This window comes from Agelaius phoeniceus, chromosome 6, assembly GCF_051311805.1.
Source record: "Agelaius phoeniceus isolate bAgePho1 chromosome 6, bAgePho1.hap1, whole genome shotgun sequence".
NCBI lineage: Eukaryota > Metazoa > Chordata > Aves > Passeriformes > Icteridae > Agelaius > Agelaius phoeniceus.
This window is the reverse complement of record NC_135270.1, coordinates 19,663,765-19,678,820: the sequence shown is the minus strand read 5'-3', so window position 1 is coordinate 19,678,820 and position 15,056 is coordinate 19,663,765. Positions and strand designations below refer to the sequence as shown.

General features: G+C 42.7%; 1 protein-coding gene across 3 annotated transcripts in view; it reads right to left on the bottom strand.

Moving 5' to 3' along the window:
• Positions 1-2,831: 2,831 nt before the first annotated feature.
• Positions 2,832-15,056, bottom strand: part of C6H11orf24 (chromosome 6 C11orf24 homolog) — a 44,257-nt gene continuing 32,032 nt past the window's right edge. For all 3 annotated transcript variants that reach the window (XM_077179973.1, XM_054634549.2, XM_054634551.2), the window contains 3 exons: positions 6,931-7,169; positions 5,814-5,930; positions 2,832-4,644 (listed from right to left, as the gene is read on the bottom strand). In XM_077179973.1, coding sequence (XP_077036088.1) covers positions 3,488-4,644; positions 5,814-5,930; positions 6,931-7,087 — 1,431 coding nt within the window. In that variant the 5' untranslated portion in view covers positions 7,088-7,169 and the 3' untranslated portion in view covers positions 2,832-3,487. The remainder of the gene's footprint in view (positions 4,645-5,813; positions 5,931-6,930; positions 7,170-15,056) is intronic.

Genomic DNA, 15,056 nt, shown 5'->3' with positions numbered 1-15,056 from the left:
ACATACAAGCCAGAAGACACACCTAGCCTTCCAGAGCCAAGGCTCCTGCCCAGGTTTTTATGACTTGGATTTTTCTATTTGTTTGTTTTTAAAAGCCTAAACTGAGCTATTATGAGACCACTGAGCTGCAAGGAAAAACCTACTTCAGCTGGCACTGCAACTTGAGCACCACTGAGATAGGACAAGCAGTAATGGTTTTAAACTAAAAATGGTAGATTCAGATGAGATATAAAAAAGAAATTTTTCATTATGAGGGTGGTAAAACACTTGAACAGGTTGCTCAGAGAAGTGGTGGTTGCCCCATCCCTGGAAACCTTCATAGAAAGGTTAAACAGGGCTCTAAGCAACCTGGTCTAGTTGAAGATGCCCCTGCCATGGCAGGGGGGTTAAAACTAGATAACCTTGAAAGATTCCTTCTAACACAAATCATTCCATGACTCCATGGCAAACAAAGATCTCCCCTTGTATGCAGAAATGCACTGAGGTAAGACTCATTCCAGTGCTCACACTAAAAGGCTCAGTTTCTGTTGAGAAAGTAATCCAGACCTGGAAGTGCAATAACTCAAGTAAGAACAGAAAAGACAGGCTGTGCCAGTATCTGATGAGGAGACCTGGATGTAAACATACCACAGCTGTGGGAACTGCATCAAGATTCTGATGAGTACTCACCTTCCTGTAAGGACCTGCTAAAAGGCCACAAACATTTTTATAGTGGTGGTTTCATTTAGCCATGATGTACTTGTAATAGTCTCACTACGTCCATGAGAAACTCCCCAAGACTCTTGTAAATAGAGCTGTAACTCAATTCCAACTCTTGTAATTATATCATTCCCATGTAAATTATCCCTGAAGGGTTTTATTTGTTTTTAATATACCAATCTTCAAGTTTTAGAAAAAACTCAAGAGTTTCTTTTAAGTAATGTGACTTTCCTCTCCCTTCCATTTCTAGTCTCTCAAAGAAATCAGTGCAAAAGTCTTCAAAGAGGAAAATAAGTACCAATGCAACTTCACAAATTTCCATTCCACAGAATCTGGTGTCCAACTTCAGCTCTGTGAATAGATCCACAGAGACCAAAAGGTAAAAGGCCACAGTGAATGCAAAGTTCATCAGAAATTTCCTCATTTTCAGGATAAGCAATCACAAGTCTGATGATCATAGTTTGTGTTTGTGGAAATAGCTCAGGCAACTTAGAAAAAACCTCAAAACTACCACAGAGAACCAGCAGGAAAGCTGCAACACTGACCCTATATGTAGGAAGGCACTTCCTAAAGGCAGGAATTCACTACATAGACAGATAAGGAAGAGCACTACTGCCTGGATTTGTCCTGCCAAAATGCACTTATCCAAGCTGCCTAAACAAGGAGGAAAAGAAGTGAGCTGAGTCTGAGGTAAGGCTCATCTTCCTACTTGGGAGATGGCAGGGAGCCAGCAGACAGCTCTTATCTCAGTATCTGGAGCAGAGCTCAAGACCACATGCTTAGGTCTGTGGTTAGTGACTCACTTGCAATTAAGGTGAAACCTGAAATCACTATGTAAAGATAAATCTCTGGACTTGGTGGATGTAGAACAGCATCTGCCAGACAGGCTAACAGCTCAACACAATCCCAAGCACCTCAACAGGGTGCAACTCCCCAGCTGTGGTGCTGGGGGATGTTCCCAGCACCTTGTTTGCACAGATGCTCTACACCGGTGGCTCCTAGAAGGCGGAGAAATCGGAATTCAGTTCCTTTCTGCTCAGGGCAAACCAATTAACAGTAATCTTAAAATACAATTAAACTGAGACGCTCAAAAATTCTGCCCCACCCCAGGGAAACACGGAGTAAATTTTGTGGCTTTATATTTCTTATATTTCAAACTTTCCAAGGAGGTAGACTCCCCAAACCACACTACCCCTTTACCCTGAGAGATGCTCTAATCTACTGCTCACTGGCATGCAGAAGAGGTCCCTGCAAAAGTACTGCTAAATGCACCCTGATATTGCAAACCAAGTGATCTCGCTTCCAAAGCGGTCTCTTTCCTCAACACGCTCTACTTGCTGAAGTTTTGCCCTCAAAATTTATGTTGGGTAAAATTCAGGAAAATCTCTCCAGCCTATTTTGTTCAAACAACCCCTTGGCTGTGCTGCTGCTTGTGCTCTCTGCAGCTGTTTTCATAGCACTCTGACAATGAAGTTATCTACAAAGCAGCCTCTTCCAGGGTAAAGGCTCCCTCCAAATTCTAAACAGCCCAAAAACTTGAATAAATAATCAAACTGGAACTCAGCAGCTCAAATTCTGAGGTTTGCTTATTATCAGCTCTCACTCAAGATTACATGCAAGCTGGATTAAAGAAGAGCCAACTAATTCAAAGTGAGAGACAAGCCATTACAAAAACCCCATCACCTCAATCCAGCACTTTGGTATTTTGTGTCATCCAAGTAAGATGCACTAATCACTGAAGAATACTTACCTAAAAATCAAGTGTTTTCTACTCATTCTCTCAGCTGCAGATCTTGGGAGCCAAATTGCAACTGCATGTGCAATTAAGTTTCCAAGATAATAACAACTCTGTCCTAAACGCAAAAAAACCCAAAACAGAGCTGTAGGTATGAAAGATAATAAGCAGTAAGTAGGTCTGCACACCTGGGAGACTGACAGCATAATGGCTTTAAATTATAGAAGCAGTACTCTGGAAGATGATCAGTATCTTCTGTGACATGTCCATGCTTTCAGCAAGGCCTTCAAAGCCCCCACACTTGGAATACTGAAGTGGAGGTAATTTACTTAAGCCCCAAAAGCCCATTTGCTTGCTTCTGAACTGGCAGGGACAGCAATGACACGAGAAACACAAGAAGATCTGCCCTTCCAGGGCCCCATTTATTAACTGAATATAAAAATAAGATCATTTAAGTGCAGAGGCACAGTAATCCACTCCGTGGTGAAAAGATACCTTGGGTTAGCAGTAAACAGAGTTTACAATACCTTGTAAACAGACCTCTTCATAAGCAAGAAGCACACTGAAATATGACACACACTGGATTAAAAGTCCCCTGTTGCAACAGTACTCCACACTTCTCATCTGGCTATTTGGGAGCACTTCACAAAAGGTGACAGCATCCTTTGCTCTGTTTTCAGAGGAGCACACGCGAAACAAATGAAACACAACCTGCACTGTAAACAGCTGAAAAGCACTACAGCATTTTCAGATGATGGCAACTTACACCTTGTTAGATTTACTTTGCAATGAATTATAATGGCCAAAGCTACTGTGCATTATGAAAATGTTAAAAATTATTCCTTTTTTATGGTTTTGCAGCAACCCGTTGCACAGTTGAATAAAAAATTATTATTTTTTCTTAATACAGTACATGGCATTTCTCCTCAATTGCACTAGAAGTAAATTTGGAAGCACTTTCAGTTTGTGTTATAGGCAGATAGAAAGGAAAAACAAGTCATGCAGACTTTGAATCTCCTTTCCATCTCTTGACTACTATTTATCCCCACCTCTTCACATCTCTGAGTCCGCATACATTCCATTGATCAGGTAATCCACTTGTGTGTAATCTTTCTTCTTGTAGCTCTCATAGGCCTGCATGAGGAAAAGAACTATAACAGTTAAGAAGAAGAACGTACCAACTAAAAGCACTGCAAGTAGTGAACTTTTATCCACTAAGTACTGAGTCAGGGGCTCAGCAGCAATGAGAAGATACTCGTTGTCTGTGTCCTGAGTTTCTGTGAGGCCTGAAGCTGTTGTTTTGGCTGCATCTGTTGGAGCCATGGCTGTTGAAAAGACATTAGATGTTGACTTTACCCCACGTTCAGTCGTAGTTGCTACTGTAGAGGTTGTAGTTAAAACCATGGCACCTCTGGTAGAGCCCAGAGGAGAAGCTGATTCATTCAAGGATGCTGTGGTTGTATTTGCCTCTGGCTTTAGACTTGGTGACGTGCCAGCATGCACTGGATTCACAGAGGGAGAGTTCTCTGTTGGGATGGGTGCTGTGGCACGCGTGGAAGCACTGGAAGACATTCCTGCATCCTGTGGGATGGGGGTGGGCAGTGCTGTGGGCAGTGCTGTGGTCAGCATCTTCAGGTCAGCTCCAGCAGTGGTGAGGCTGTCGGCATGAGGAGCACTGCTGCTGGTGGTACCTGGCCCAGGCTGCTGTGCTGAGGTACCTGCTTCAAAAGGAACAGTGAGGGGAGCAGAAGTGGGGGACAGTACTGGGACAGAGCTACTACTTCCTAATTTTTGGCTGGTCATCACCATCTGGGTGACATTGCTGGAAGTGGGAGCAGAGATGTTACTATGAGGGGGAGAAAAGGCAGAGGATGACATGGTTGTAGTAGAAGTATCAGAACCTCCAGGGGTGTTTGAGGCTTTGGCAGTTGCTTCGTAAGTGGTAGAGAAAGTTGCATTTGTAACACTTGTTATGGCAGGGGCAGTAGTGGTGGCAGCATCGCTTGCAATTAGTTTCCTTGTACTTGTTGTGACATCTGTCTTCGGAACAGCAAGCAAATGCCTCAAATGAATATTGTGAGTCTGAGCAATTGAAGAAAATGTGTTTTCCACACTGTGTTGGTCAATCCATGCATTCAGCATCCTCTCAGTCTTCGGTGGATGGGTCTGGCGGTGAAACAGGGCTGGCTCCCATTTGCTGTTGACAATTTCTTCCAAAAGACAAAACAAATTACTTTTGTAAGAATAAAAAACTCTCAAGCTCAAATCTAACCTCAACCCCCAACATGCAAACCAGAACACATATTCTGCAGTACACACAGTACAAGTGGAATAAATCAGTCCTGAATTCAGCAACAACATGAAAACTCAAGACCCCCCAGCCTTTATTGCACATAATCCCTTTGAGGTTTTTTGATTTGTTTTTTTCTGCCACACACCTCTCGTATTTGCCCAGCCAGGGAGTCAATTTCACAAAAGGGGAGTAATGAAGTAGAGAGCTACAATGCAGAAGCACAGTATCAACAGGATCAATATCCTGTTGATATTACAAATGTCAGCTCCTGAGAAGAGGATTCATGCTTTCAAAGTTACACGTCATCGACAAAGCCTTTGTGCCTGGATTTGTAACTTTCACTTGTCAAATCTGAACAGAAATTTCTACTTACACCTTCATACATCAGGATCATGTCCTTCACAACTAAGTGAGCTAGATTTATAGGGACATAAATCCCATCTGCTTATCACAAGTCCAGTTGGTTACATTGCAGAGAAACCTTTGCCAACCCAAAAGAACCATGAATAAACTGTTTTTAAAATTTGGGTACAGTGAACTCTTGAAACAAACTTTAAAAGATTGATTTCCCAATTATAAATAAACTCCATTTTGTTATTGTGTCACTTTATTAAAACTGAATACCCTGGCACTGGAAAGTCACCATGAGCAATTGCTCCTCTGATTAAAGAAGCAGTCTGTTGACTCTGGAACAAAACCCTGGCAATCTGAGAGAAAAACAATGCCAGGACATTTTCCTTTCTCTGAAAAAAAGATATAAATACATCTGTTATGCCTTTATTTTCACTAGGACAGCGTGTGGCATGCAAATGGCTTGAATGAATGATGTCTTCAACATGGAGACAAACTGTTACTCAGTAAGTGTTACAAAAGTTATTCAAAGACACATCATGCACTCATGCAAGTGCCAGAGTCCCTAGGACAAAGTGAAACAGTTATTCCAGTGAACTGTACCTACAGAACCACCCTGCAGGCATTTCACAACCCATCCTCCTCAGCTGAAAGCTTATCAAGGATTAAATGTAGGCATTTAAAGCAGAAGAATCAGGACCCTGGATTTCCCAGAAGGCTGAAACATGGCTTTACCTGCAAGCAGGTCTCTGATGTCCTGTTCTCCAGCATTCTGGCACACACTCAGCTGGTGACACTGCAGGAGGAAGCAGTGATTCTGGTAGGGCACAGACCAATTACAGTGATGGCTCCCTGAAAACAGCAGAGAAAATGGATTGCTGAACACAGGATACCAAAGACGTTGCTTCGGGGCTCTAGTTAAAGAATTGAAAAAAAGGACATAAAAAACCACAACAAAAAAAAAAACCCAAACCACACAATATCTAGAAAGTCTGGCCTTAAAGGATCCTGACTCAGTCTTAGTGAAAATAACCAAAGAAAGCCAACGAAACCAATATTGCCAGTGTAGCCTACCCTACCTGTGTGTTCTGGTACCAGCATCTCCTGACAATAGCAATTCAAACAAAGTGCACTACAGTTAGGACCCATGTAAATTCATCTAGATGTCTTAATGAGGAAAATGACCATTAATGGCCATTAAAGCCAGCATCTTTATTAAGTTCCTAACCACCTGAAAGTCAGATATTCATCCACCTGAGCCAAGGTCTCATCTTCACCACAGCAGCACTGGCTTTTTGTAGGAGCTTCAAGCTTTCTCATCTGACTAGACAGGATTGGGGCCTTCATAAGGACAACTAGAAGACTCTTTTGGAAGTTTAATTGTTTGTAAAGACATCTCAGATGTAGTGAGAAGGCTTTTACCTCAACAGATTTAACCCTGTGCTTGGTTGCAGGACAAAGTAGTTTCTTCTAAGGCAGAAAACACACACAAATACCAGGGAGCAAAGATTACTCATTCTAGTGCAGCTGTCTGCAACAGAACTGCTCCCTTGCAAGCATCTGGCAGCTGGGAATAATTTCTGCAATTCAAGTGACCTAACACTTTGCACGCCATCAGCGTGCACCAACAGCATATGCTGTTTCCTATGGAAGCTCCAAGGGCTCTGGGAAGCAGTTGTCCTGGATTCAATTTAACCAAATCTGTCAGAAGTTATTCAGCACCATACATAGCAGCTGTAACTCTAAATGCCTGTAAACAACTGGAATTTAAAAAGAAAGTCAAAGGAGCAGCAGAGACCTTCAAGGAGCAGAAAATGCAGCTGGAATTCCATCCAAGAGACAAGAACCTCACCTGAAGCACCTGGGCTCTGACAAGCCTGCCTGCATTGCTCTTCACTGGTAAGCCTGCTTATTTGCACTACATGGACTCCTCTCCCTTTCAGGACAGAAAGTTGGTGTTCACAGATACAGATGGAAATCAGCAGGAAGAACACAATGGCAGTCCACATCTTCAGGATCGGCCTTACAGGGAAGCTTCTCTTCCCAGAAGAAATCCTCTCTTATATCAACTTCAGATCCACTGCAATATACCTATTAAAAAAATCAACAATTTATATCCCTATGAGCAGGAATGGAAAATAAAAACATACAAAAGGCAGGCAAGTATCATTACACATCACAAACAAGCAAGGGCTCAGAGGCAGGAGGAGTAAAGACCTTTTCCACTTCCCAGAGAGGCTCTTTCTTTGGAAAAGGTACTTTGCTCTCCTTCCTTCACATCTCAATGGAGAACAGCTTAAGTCAAAAGCCATGGATACAAAGTGAACCTCAAAGCCCAAAAACATGTGGCAGCACAGATATGATGTCTTTGGACTCATTCTGGGACCCCTAATGTTGTGCCCAGGCTAGGCAGAAGGGTTTTCACCTGTTTGAGCACACTGATAAGAAGGAGAACTACAGTCCTGGTCCTGCCTTTACACCAAGTCAGTCAAAACCAAGTAACCAAGGTTGATTTCTGCTTTGGTTTTCCTGCTCATTACAAAAAGCTCAAAGAAATTTTTATTGAAAACAAGCAAAAACCAGTACTTCTGGTCTTCCAAGACATTACACAGACACAGCTGTTACTGAAGAATATTCACACCCGCAGTAAGCCTTCATTTCCACACATAAAACAACAGATAATGCATTTCCTTCATTATTAATGCACACATGTGACTGACCCAATGCAGGGGCTTTTGTCCCTGAAGACACTGAAACAGCTCCCACTGACATCAGAGCAGATTAGTAGCTTAGTAGCTTCTATCTGGATTTACCCTCTTGGTTCTGAGGTTTTTGGAGCTTTGTATGAACTTCCAAACATTTCAGTCTGAACTAGACCCATGGTAAGCCTCTTCTCTAAGTAATTTTTAAGGACAATCCTCTTCCTCATCACTTAAGCAAGCTTTAGTCACCATCCTGAAGTTATGAAGAGAAATGTGACAGCCTTCAGAGAGTGTTGAGATTCAGCTTTGTGTGACATCTCTGAGCTGGATGTGATGACTGCAAAGGCAGTTCCCAACCCAGAATGAGCAGCAGGTGTGAATGTATAAATACCACAGGCAAGAACATCCAACAGCCCTCAGGAATGTGCGTAAGACCCTCATTTAGCCATCCAGGCTAGAAGTCTCAGTTTCAACCATGAGAACTCCAGTTTCAACCATGCTTGTGAATTTAACAATCTAAGAGCTATTTCTCCTCCAAAAAAAGTCCCAAATAATGTTTGTTAGCTGTGACTCAGATTGCAATATTTTGATGCTTTGTACCATTAAACTTTTGCTTCCAATTTTTCCTTGTACTATATCCCAAAGCCCCAAACAGGGTAACAGAGCTTGAGCTTCAAAACCACCCTATCTGAAAAGGAATGAAATATAAACAGCTACCCCAAGCTTCTCAGAGGACACACAATATACAGGTCCACATTAGACTGTCAAAGAGCCAAAGATGGAGACAAAACATGACACTAAAATGCTGTGTCTCAAATTCCGTTTTCCTAGTCAACCTTCAAGTTCCCTGAGGAACTCAAAACTCTCCTTCCTGCCTTTTATTCTAGTAAAAAGAGTTATTTTACCTGTTGAAAACAGATGAGGCATTTTTAGACCTTCTGCTCTGCCAGAGAGATGGGAAGCCCAAATGACTGTAGGGCCCTTGCACCCCTCTGCAGCTTTCTCCCTGAGGCAAACATCAGGGAGATGCACAGCATCAGGCTCATTTTCTGTGAGCAGGTTTCTCAGTGCAGCCAGATGTTCAAGCTGAGTCATCTCACCTGGCAGCAGGAAATATTTCTAAATCTGACCTGAGACCTGAAGTCTTGGCAGGGAAAGGCAGCTCAGCAGCCCCACCTAGTCCCATGTACCAACTATGGCCGGTGCCCCTCTCCCAGTACACACTGTGCAAGCACAGCACACACTGACTTTGCTCTTTCCTTATCACTTCTTGCAAGTGCACCTTAGCAAAGCTGAAAGGATCAGGACAGGAGAGGAGATGACCTGTGCAATACCAGCACAGCCTTTGCAACACACTACACCAGTACTGGCTGCTCAGGAAAGCAGCCCCACATTCTTGTCAGGGAATTGGCAATACTAATTTGGGTTGTTCAGCCAAGCCAATTTCCAATACCTCTCCCACTGCCCCAAATTGCAGGGCACTTTTACAAGTTTGCCTCGGCCTTTATCACACTCTTACTGTCACTCTTTGCATATGTTGTGGATTAACCATTGAAAGCTGCAGTTGGTAAGACTGGGAGCAAGGGGGAAAGCAAGGGAAAACATTAAGTATTCTGCCCACAAGAGATTTTCCTAGAGCAGACAGCAAGGACTTCCTTTAAACCCCAAATCCTTCAATTTAAAGCAAGTGAATTGGGTTCCCTCAAAGACACTGGAGGTGCTTCACCTCAGAGCACTGTGTGGCAACCTGCACTCCCCACCACACGGTGCCAAAGTAAGTGCACTTCTTGAAAAGTTCACAGGTCATAGGCAGAGACTCAGAAAACAGTACTTAACCCACAAACATAAAAGAAAAAAACCCCATCATTAATGTATTTCACATTTTAAAGAGTGCAGCTTATGTCCCTTTTCAAGGTCCAGGCTTTATAAGAAGCATTATTTTACAACTTAAGAAGTGACCCGGAGAATGAGTTACCCATTTAATAATGTATGCATACACTGTTTCAAATAAACTAGTAAGGATTAACAGCAATGAATACAAACACTAAACATCTATTAAAGGAGGCTTTTTCATACCTTAAGTAATAATTTTGAAACTATAATAACCACCTTCTAAGAATAAATATCTTGCATTGCATTTTGAAACTGCAGATATAACAGGATTATAGCTATAAATAAATACTATTATTATTGTTAAAATCTCACTTTTAGGACAAATAAAATATTAATATTAATCTCAACCAACCCAAGAACTACATATATTTGCAAGATCAAATGATAAGAGCAGTAGCTGGAAGCTGTTGCATTAACATGCATCCCCTATGCAAAGAGATGCTTTGTATCCCCAGCCACATCAATTCACTAGAAGTCCTTCCTAGCACAGCTGTCTTTGGTTCCACTTAACTGCAACAACTGCAGAGCAAAACAAAATCCCAGAAAATGACTCTCACCTCTTCCAAAGTACCTGGCAGCCTTTCTGGATTAGGTCAGCATTGTTTTAGGGGGACATGCCAAGCTCATGCACAAAAGATTTGTCCCCCCTTTGCCTCTCACTAAACATGGTCTCCTCAGGGACCAACTGGCAATACCTCCCCTAAGGCACTCAATACAAGATTACAAGCTTAAAACACTTTTCAACATCCTTTAGCCAATTGTAAAAATCCCTTTGCAGACTGCAGAGTGAGTGTGTGAAGCAGACAAACCCAATGCACAGACTGTGAGTGTATCAGACAAGCAAACAGCTCCTTTCCAAGACCAGTGAGAGGATAACCAGTTGCAGCCATACCTTAATGTGCTACAGATGAGGTTTGGGATGCTTAAATATCAGAAACTCCAGCTAGAGGAGCGGGGTTTTTTTGCCTCTTCCACCTTAGCCAATTCCATTCATCTAGAACAGGAGGTACAACTACTTGCAGATCACCTTTCCCAATTTAACAACTGCCCTCTGTTATCACAAGCAATAAACTGTATTTCTGACTTGCTGTCCCACATGGCTCCATCTGTACTCAGAGACCCCTCTGAGCACCCAGCCCCTGCACCCACATCCCAAAACAACACTCACTAAACCTTCTTGTCCAAACCTGTCGAGCAGTCTGGACAGCACAGGGCAAGCAATGAATGCTACCGATCCCTTCAGAAGTAATTTTGAGAAACTGGGGCAAAATTCACTTCTCAAGCACTACCTTCTCTGCCTAGAGAACATCCCCAAGGAAGTTCAAAGCCAAACCAAAGCAAAACCAAACCACAAAAGACAGCAACAAATAAAATCTGGGAAAAGACTACACTCTGAAAAACACAAAGTTCACTTTTGTTATCTGTGGCTGTAACTCAGCAGGGAATAAGCATGCTGGCAAACCAGAATAACTTTGAGTCAACAACTGAATGACTGATGACTTTGCAATGCACACACATACCCAGAGGGCACTGCCTGCTGGGTTTCAGAAGAGTTCCTTGCTTCTTGCTGATCTCACAGTGCTTAAGCCAAGGAATTTATAATTTATACAAATAAAAAAAAATCATTATTGCAAAGAACAATGATTGGGATGATTTTGCAAGAGCAGACAGAAGTCCTTGGAATATAAATCCCTTGCCTCCATGTCCCTCCCAGCAGCCTCAGCTGTTCCTGGTTAAGCAGCTGCAAGGTGCATGCACAAAGACTGCACCAGGGTGAAGAGAGATACAGAACTAGACCAAAAAAAACACAAAAAGAGGAAATGTGGGTGCTAGAGATCACAGGTACAAAGTGTGCAAAGCAAATCATTTAGGGCAACACATGCTCCTTTGAGCTGTCACTGAACAGCCAGTAGACACTGCCTCAAAATTCATACTCACTAGGTATGAAATAAGGTTGGAGTAGCAAAGAAATAATCTATCTTCAGTATAACAACAAAGCAGGGAAAACGGGGGTGGAATTCCTTTTGCAGACAACAATGCTACTCTCCCATCAAACTGAGAAGGCATAAGGCCTGTTTCCCACTTGCACTTGCTGCTAAACACTTGAATGTCAGCTGTCTGAACAAGCGCAACATTTCTCTCTTTAGAAAAACAGAATTAAACCAGATTTTGCTAAGGCAAGACAAGCACATCTCATTTTGTAAATGAAGGCAAGAGTACAGGAGACAGGGAATCTGCACTGCAATCCTCACATGCATTTTACTTCCCAAGCTTCTCTCCAAGACTGAAGATGCACATGTAGATAGGCTTGGAGACAGAAGGGACAACACCAAGGCACATGAGGCTGACCCAATGTCAGCTGAGTATGACCAGGTGGAGTTATATGATTCTCTGAACAGCAGCTTTAGAGCCATCATGTTCCTTTGGCTGCCCAACAAAGTTATTGACAAGTTGCAAAGCTGCTCCTGCCAGCTTTACCCATCTCCATCTCTCTGTTCCTTGGCTGCCCACTTGGTTCCTCTCTCAGGGCACCAGGCAGACAGCTTATACAGCTGAGGACAATCTGCATTGCCACTGTTCATGGCTATCGCGCCTTGCCTCTGAAGAAATAAATGTTAAAGTCTAAAACTCCCAAACCAGAACCACCCATTCATCATCCTTTCTCACTCATATTAGTGCCATGTGCTGCAGTTCTGATGCTGAGAAGTACTACTCAGCAAAACACTTTCCTGTGAAAAATGATCAGACAGCTATTTGATTTATGAAAATGTGCCTTGTTTTGAAATATCTGAAACAATCTAGTTTTAATATAAAGAAAAGCAAGCTGCCAAAAGCTAACTGCATAAAGCTGTGGCTGAACAATAAATCTGTCAACAAAAATACCTTTAAGCAATAAAAATGTGTACTATGGCTCAACTGCAACCTTCCCTAGTCTGGTCTGCACCCGAAGCAGATAGAAGTTCTCAGATGTGTTGCTGTCTCATGGGAACTGGAGATCATATGCAGGGCATTTCACACCATGTGTTTCAAATTAACCAGCTTTCAACAAGACCCTCAAAGGAACCATCCCAGTGGGCTCCCACATGAACTCTGCAGCCCTTGAACTAACACAGAGCAAAGTTCATCAAGAAGGGTAAAGGGCCAGCTCCCGATGTTGGTTCCCCTAAGTGCCTGCAGAAGCAGGTGCTCTGCAGTGCAGGTGCTTCATGCTTGCTGAGGGGTGGAACCAGCACATTCCACATGCACAGAAATAAACTGTGCCTGAGGTGCTGCTGAATCCAAAACTGACAAGTGTGGAGCTAACAGAGACTTAGCAAGCAGCGACTTCAGCCTGAAGGTACAAATAACCAAGTGTTACTTCTGGAGCAAGTGCCAGGGTGTTGAAGTCTGGTCACCCACTCACCTCCTGCCCTGCAGAATTTTACCACAGTCAGCAAATACCTGGCAATCCAGATCAATTCAAGTTTCACTGAAATGTTATTTTCCACTCCTGATATTTCTGAGAAATCATTATGCTTCTCTATAGGTTCATGTAGCTGAAATACTAATTTTAGGCCCATGGAAACACAGGACATACCTCCATCCAGATCACAAGGTTCTGCATCTTTGCTCAGGAATTTTAAGTCTGTGCATGGTTTTCAGTAGGATTACATACAGCAAAAATGTCACCTTACATTACAATAGCATCAGGCAAAACTGTGGGAGCTCAGAAACTCAGAAATCCTAAGTTCAGAGAGCCTGGAAACAGCCAAAACATGACCCCAGTGCTGTGACTGAAAGGGAATGTCTGCTCATCCCTAAAACAACTGGAAGAAAGGGAAACATTTTTGGCTATTTCTCCTTTCTTCAAGGAAGTAAGATCTTTGTGCATATCCTGAAATATGGAAAATAAACACAAATTTAAAAAAAAAAATCCAAACATATGCAGCTCCAGCTCCCATTATCCTCACAAGCAAAAGAACCTGAAGGCTCCAAGATTATAGGAGGTTTCCCTTATTTAAGCAAACAACTCAGGTTAAAAAACAAAGGTATTTTCATATGGAAGTTCTCCCAGGTGAGATGCAGCAATAAGACACTCCAGCTTATCTCAATGCAACATGACACTGGGGAGGTTTTCACCATACATACGTTAGAACAAAGAAGAGATTCTTCCTTAAGTCTCCAAGCCAGGAATACACTTACAGCAATACCAAATAAAGTTTGTTGGCACATGCATCCCTGCTTTGTGATTTTGACAGCTTGACAGGTGTGGAAATCACAGGGCAGGGTGGGAGGGAAAGCTTAGCCAAATCTATTTTTTTCCAAACAAAGAAAGAATCAAATGCAGTAGCAGCTCTCCTCATCCTTGCTGGTCTTCTCTGTGGCAGGCTCCTCTTAGCCAGCAAGCCTTCAGGTCCTGCACCAATCTGAATTTAAACCTATCTGTTATCAGAACCTAGAGGAAAAACATCCTTCCCTTTCCTGACCCTCATGAGCTGCCAAGGCAGCATCTGCAGCAGTGCCTCAGCCCAGCTCTGGGGTCTCATCTCCTACAAACCAGCAGGGCAGCAGCTCTGCTCTCCTACCTGTTCTAGGTTCCCTCTTTTCCATTTCAGAGTTACTCTTTATTATAGTTTTGAGTCCTGATACTCAAAATCTGATTAATCAATCAAAGTCAAAGAAGCTTGGTTTGAGCTTCTCAAAGCTCTTCCAGTACCCCCAGAGCCCCTCACTCATGGAAGAGGAACTGCACAGGGAGCAGCAGGCTCTTCCAAACCTTTCTGAGCTCCATATGAAAGGTCTGTCTGCTGCTGATGTGGCTAACAAGAACTACAAAGCTATTCCAGGGAGGACACCTGAATGTCATGGGCCTCTACAGAAAGTCAGCAGAGCAGCTCACCAAGAGAGATGACAACTACCACAAACATCAATTTAACTTGTACCAGACACAAATGTGATACGTGTTCTGTATTTGACTGGACAGATGGTGTCACAAATAGAGATATTTTCAGAAGCCATCTCAGATGCCTCTGTGCTAATATCAGTCTTCAATTTTTGCTCAGCAATACAGCACCCAACACAGAAAAAACCCCAAAGTTGAAACCTCTCTCTCAAATTTTAACACCTGAACTTGTAACAAAATTAAGAGATTATTCTTACTCCTCCAGAATCTGTGACATAGAAGCAGCAGGAAGACTGAACCTATTAGAAACTTCTGGCTACTGATTTTATGCCAAAGATGTCCCAGTCCTGTAATGAGGGGAACAGCAATCTAGAAAAGCCAAACTACCAACAAGATAGACCCTGGTTCAAAGATGAGCTCACCATACATTAATTATCTAGGCAAGAGTTTCCCCAGGAGAGGTTGTCCAAGCTCTGACAACAAAAATAAGGGAAAGGACAA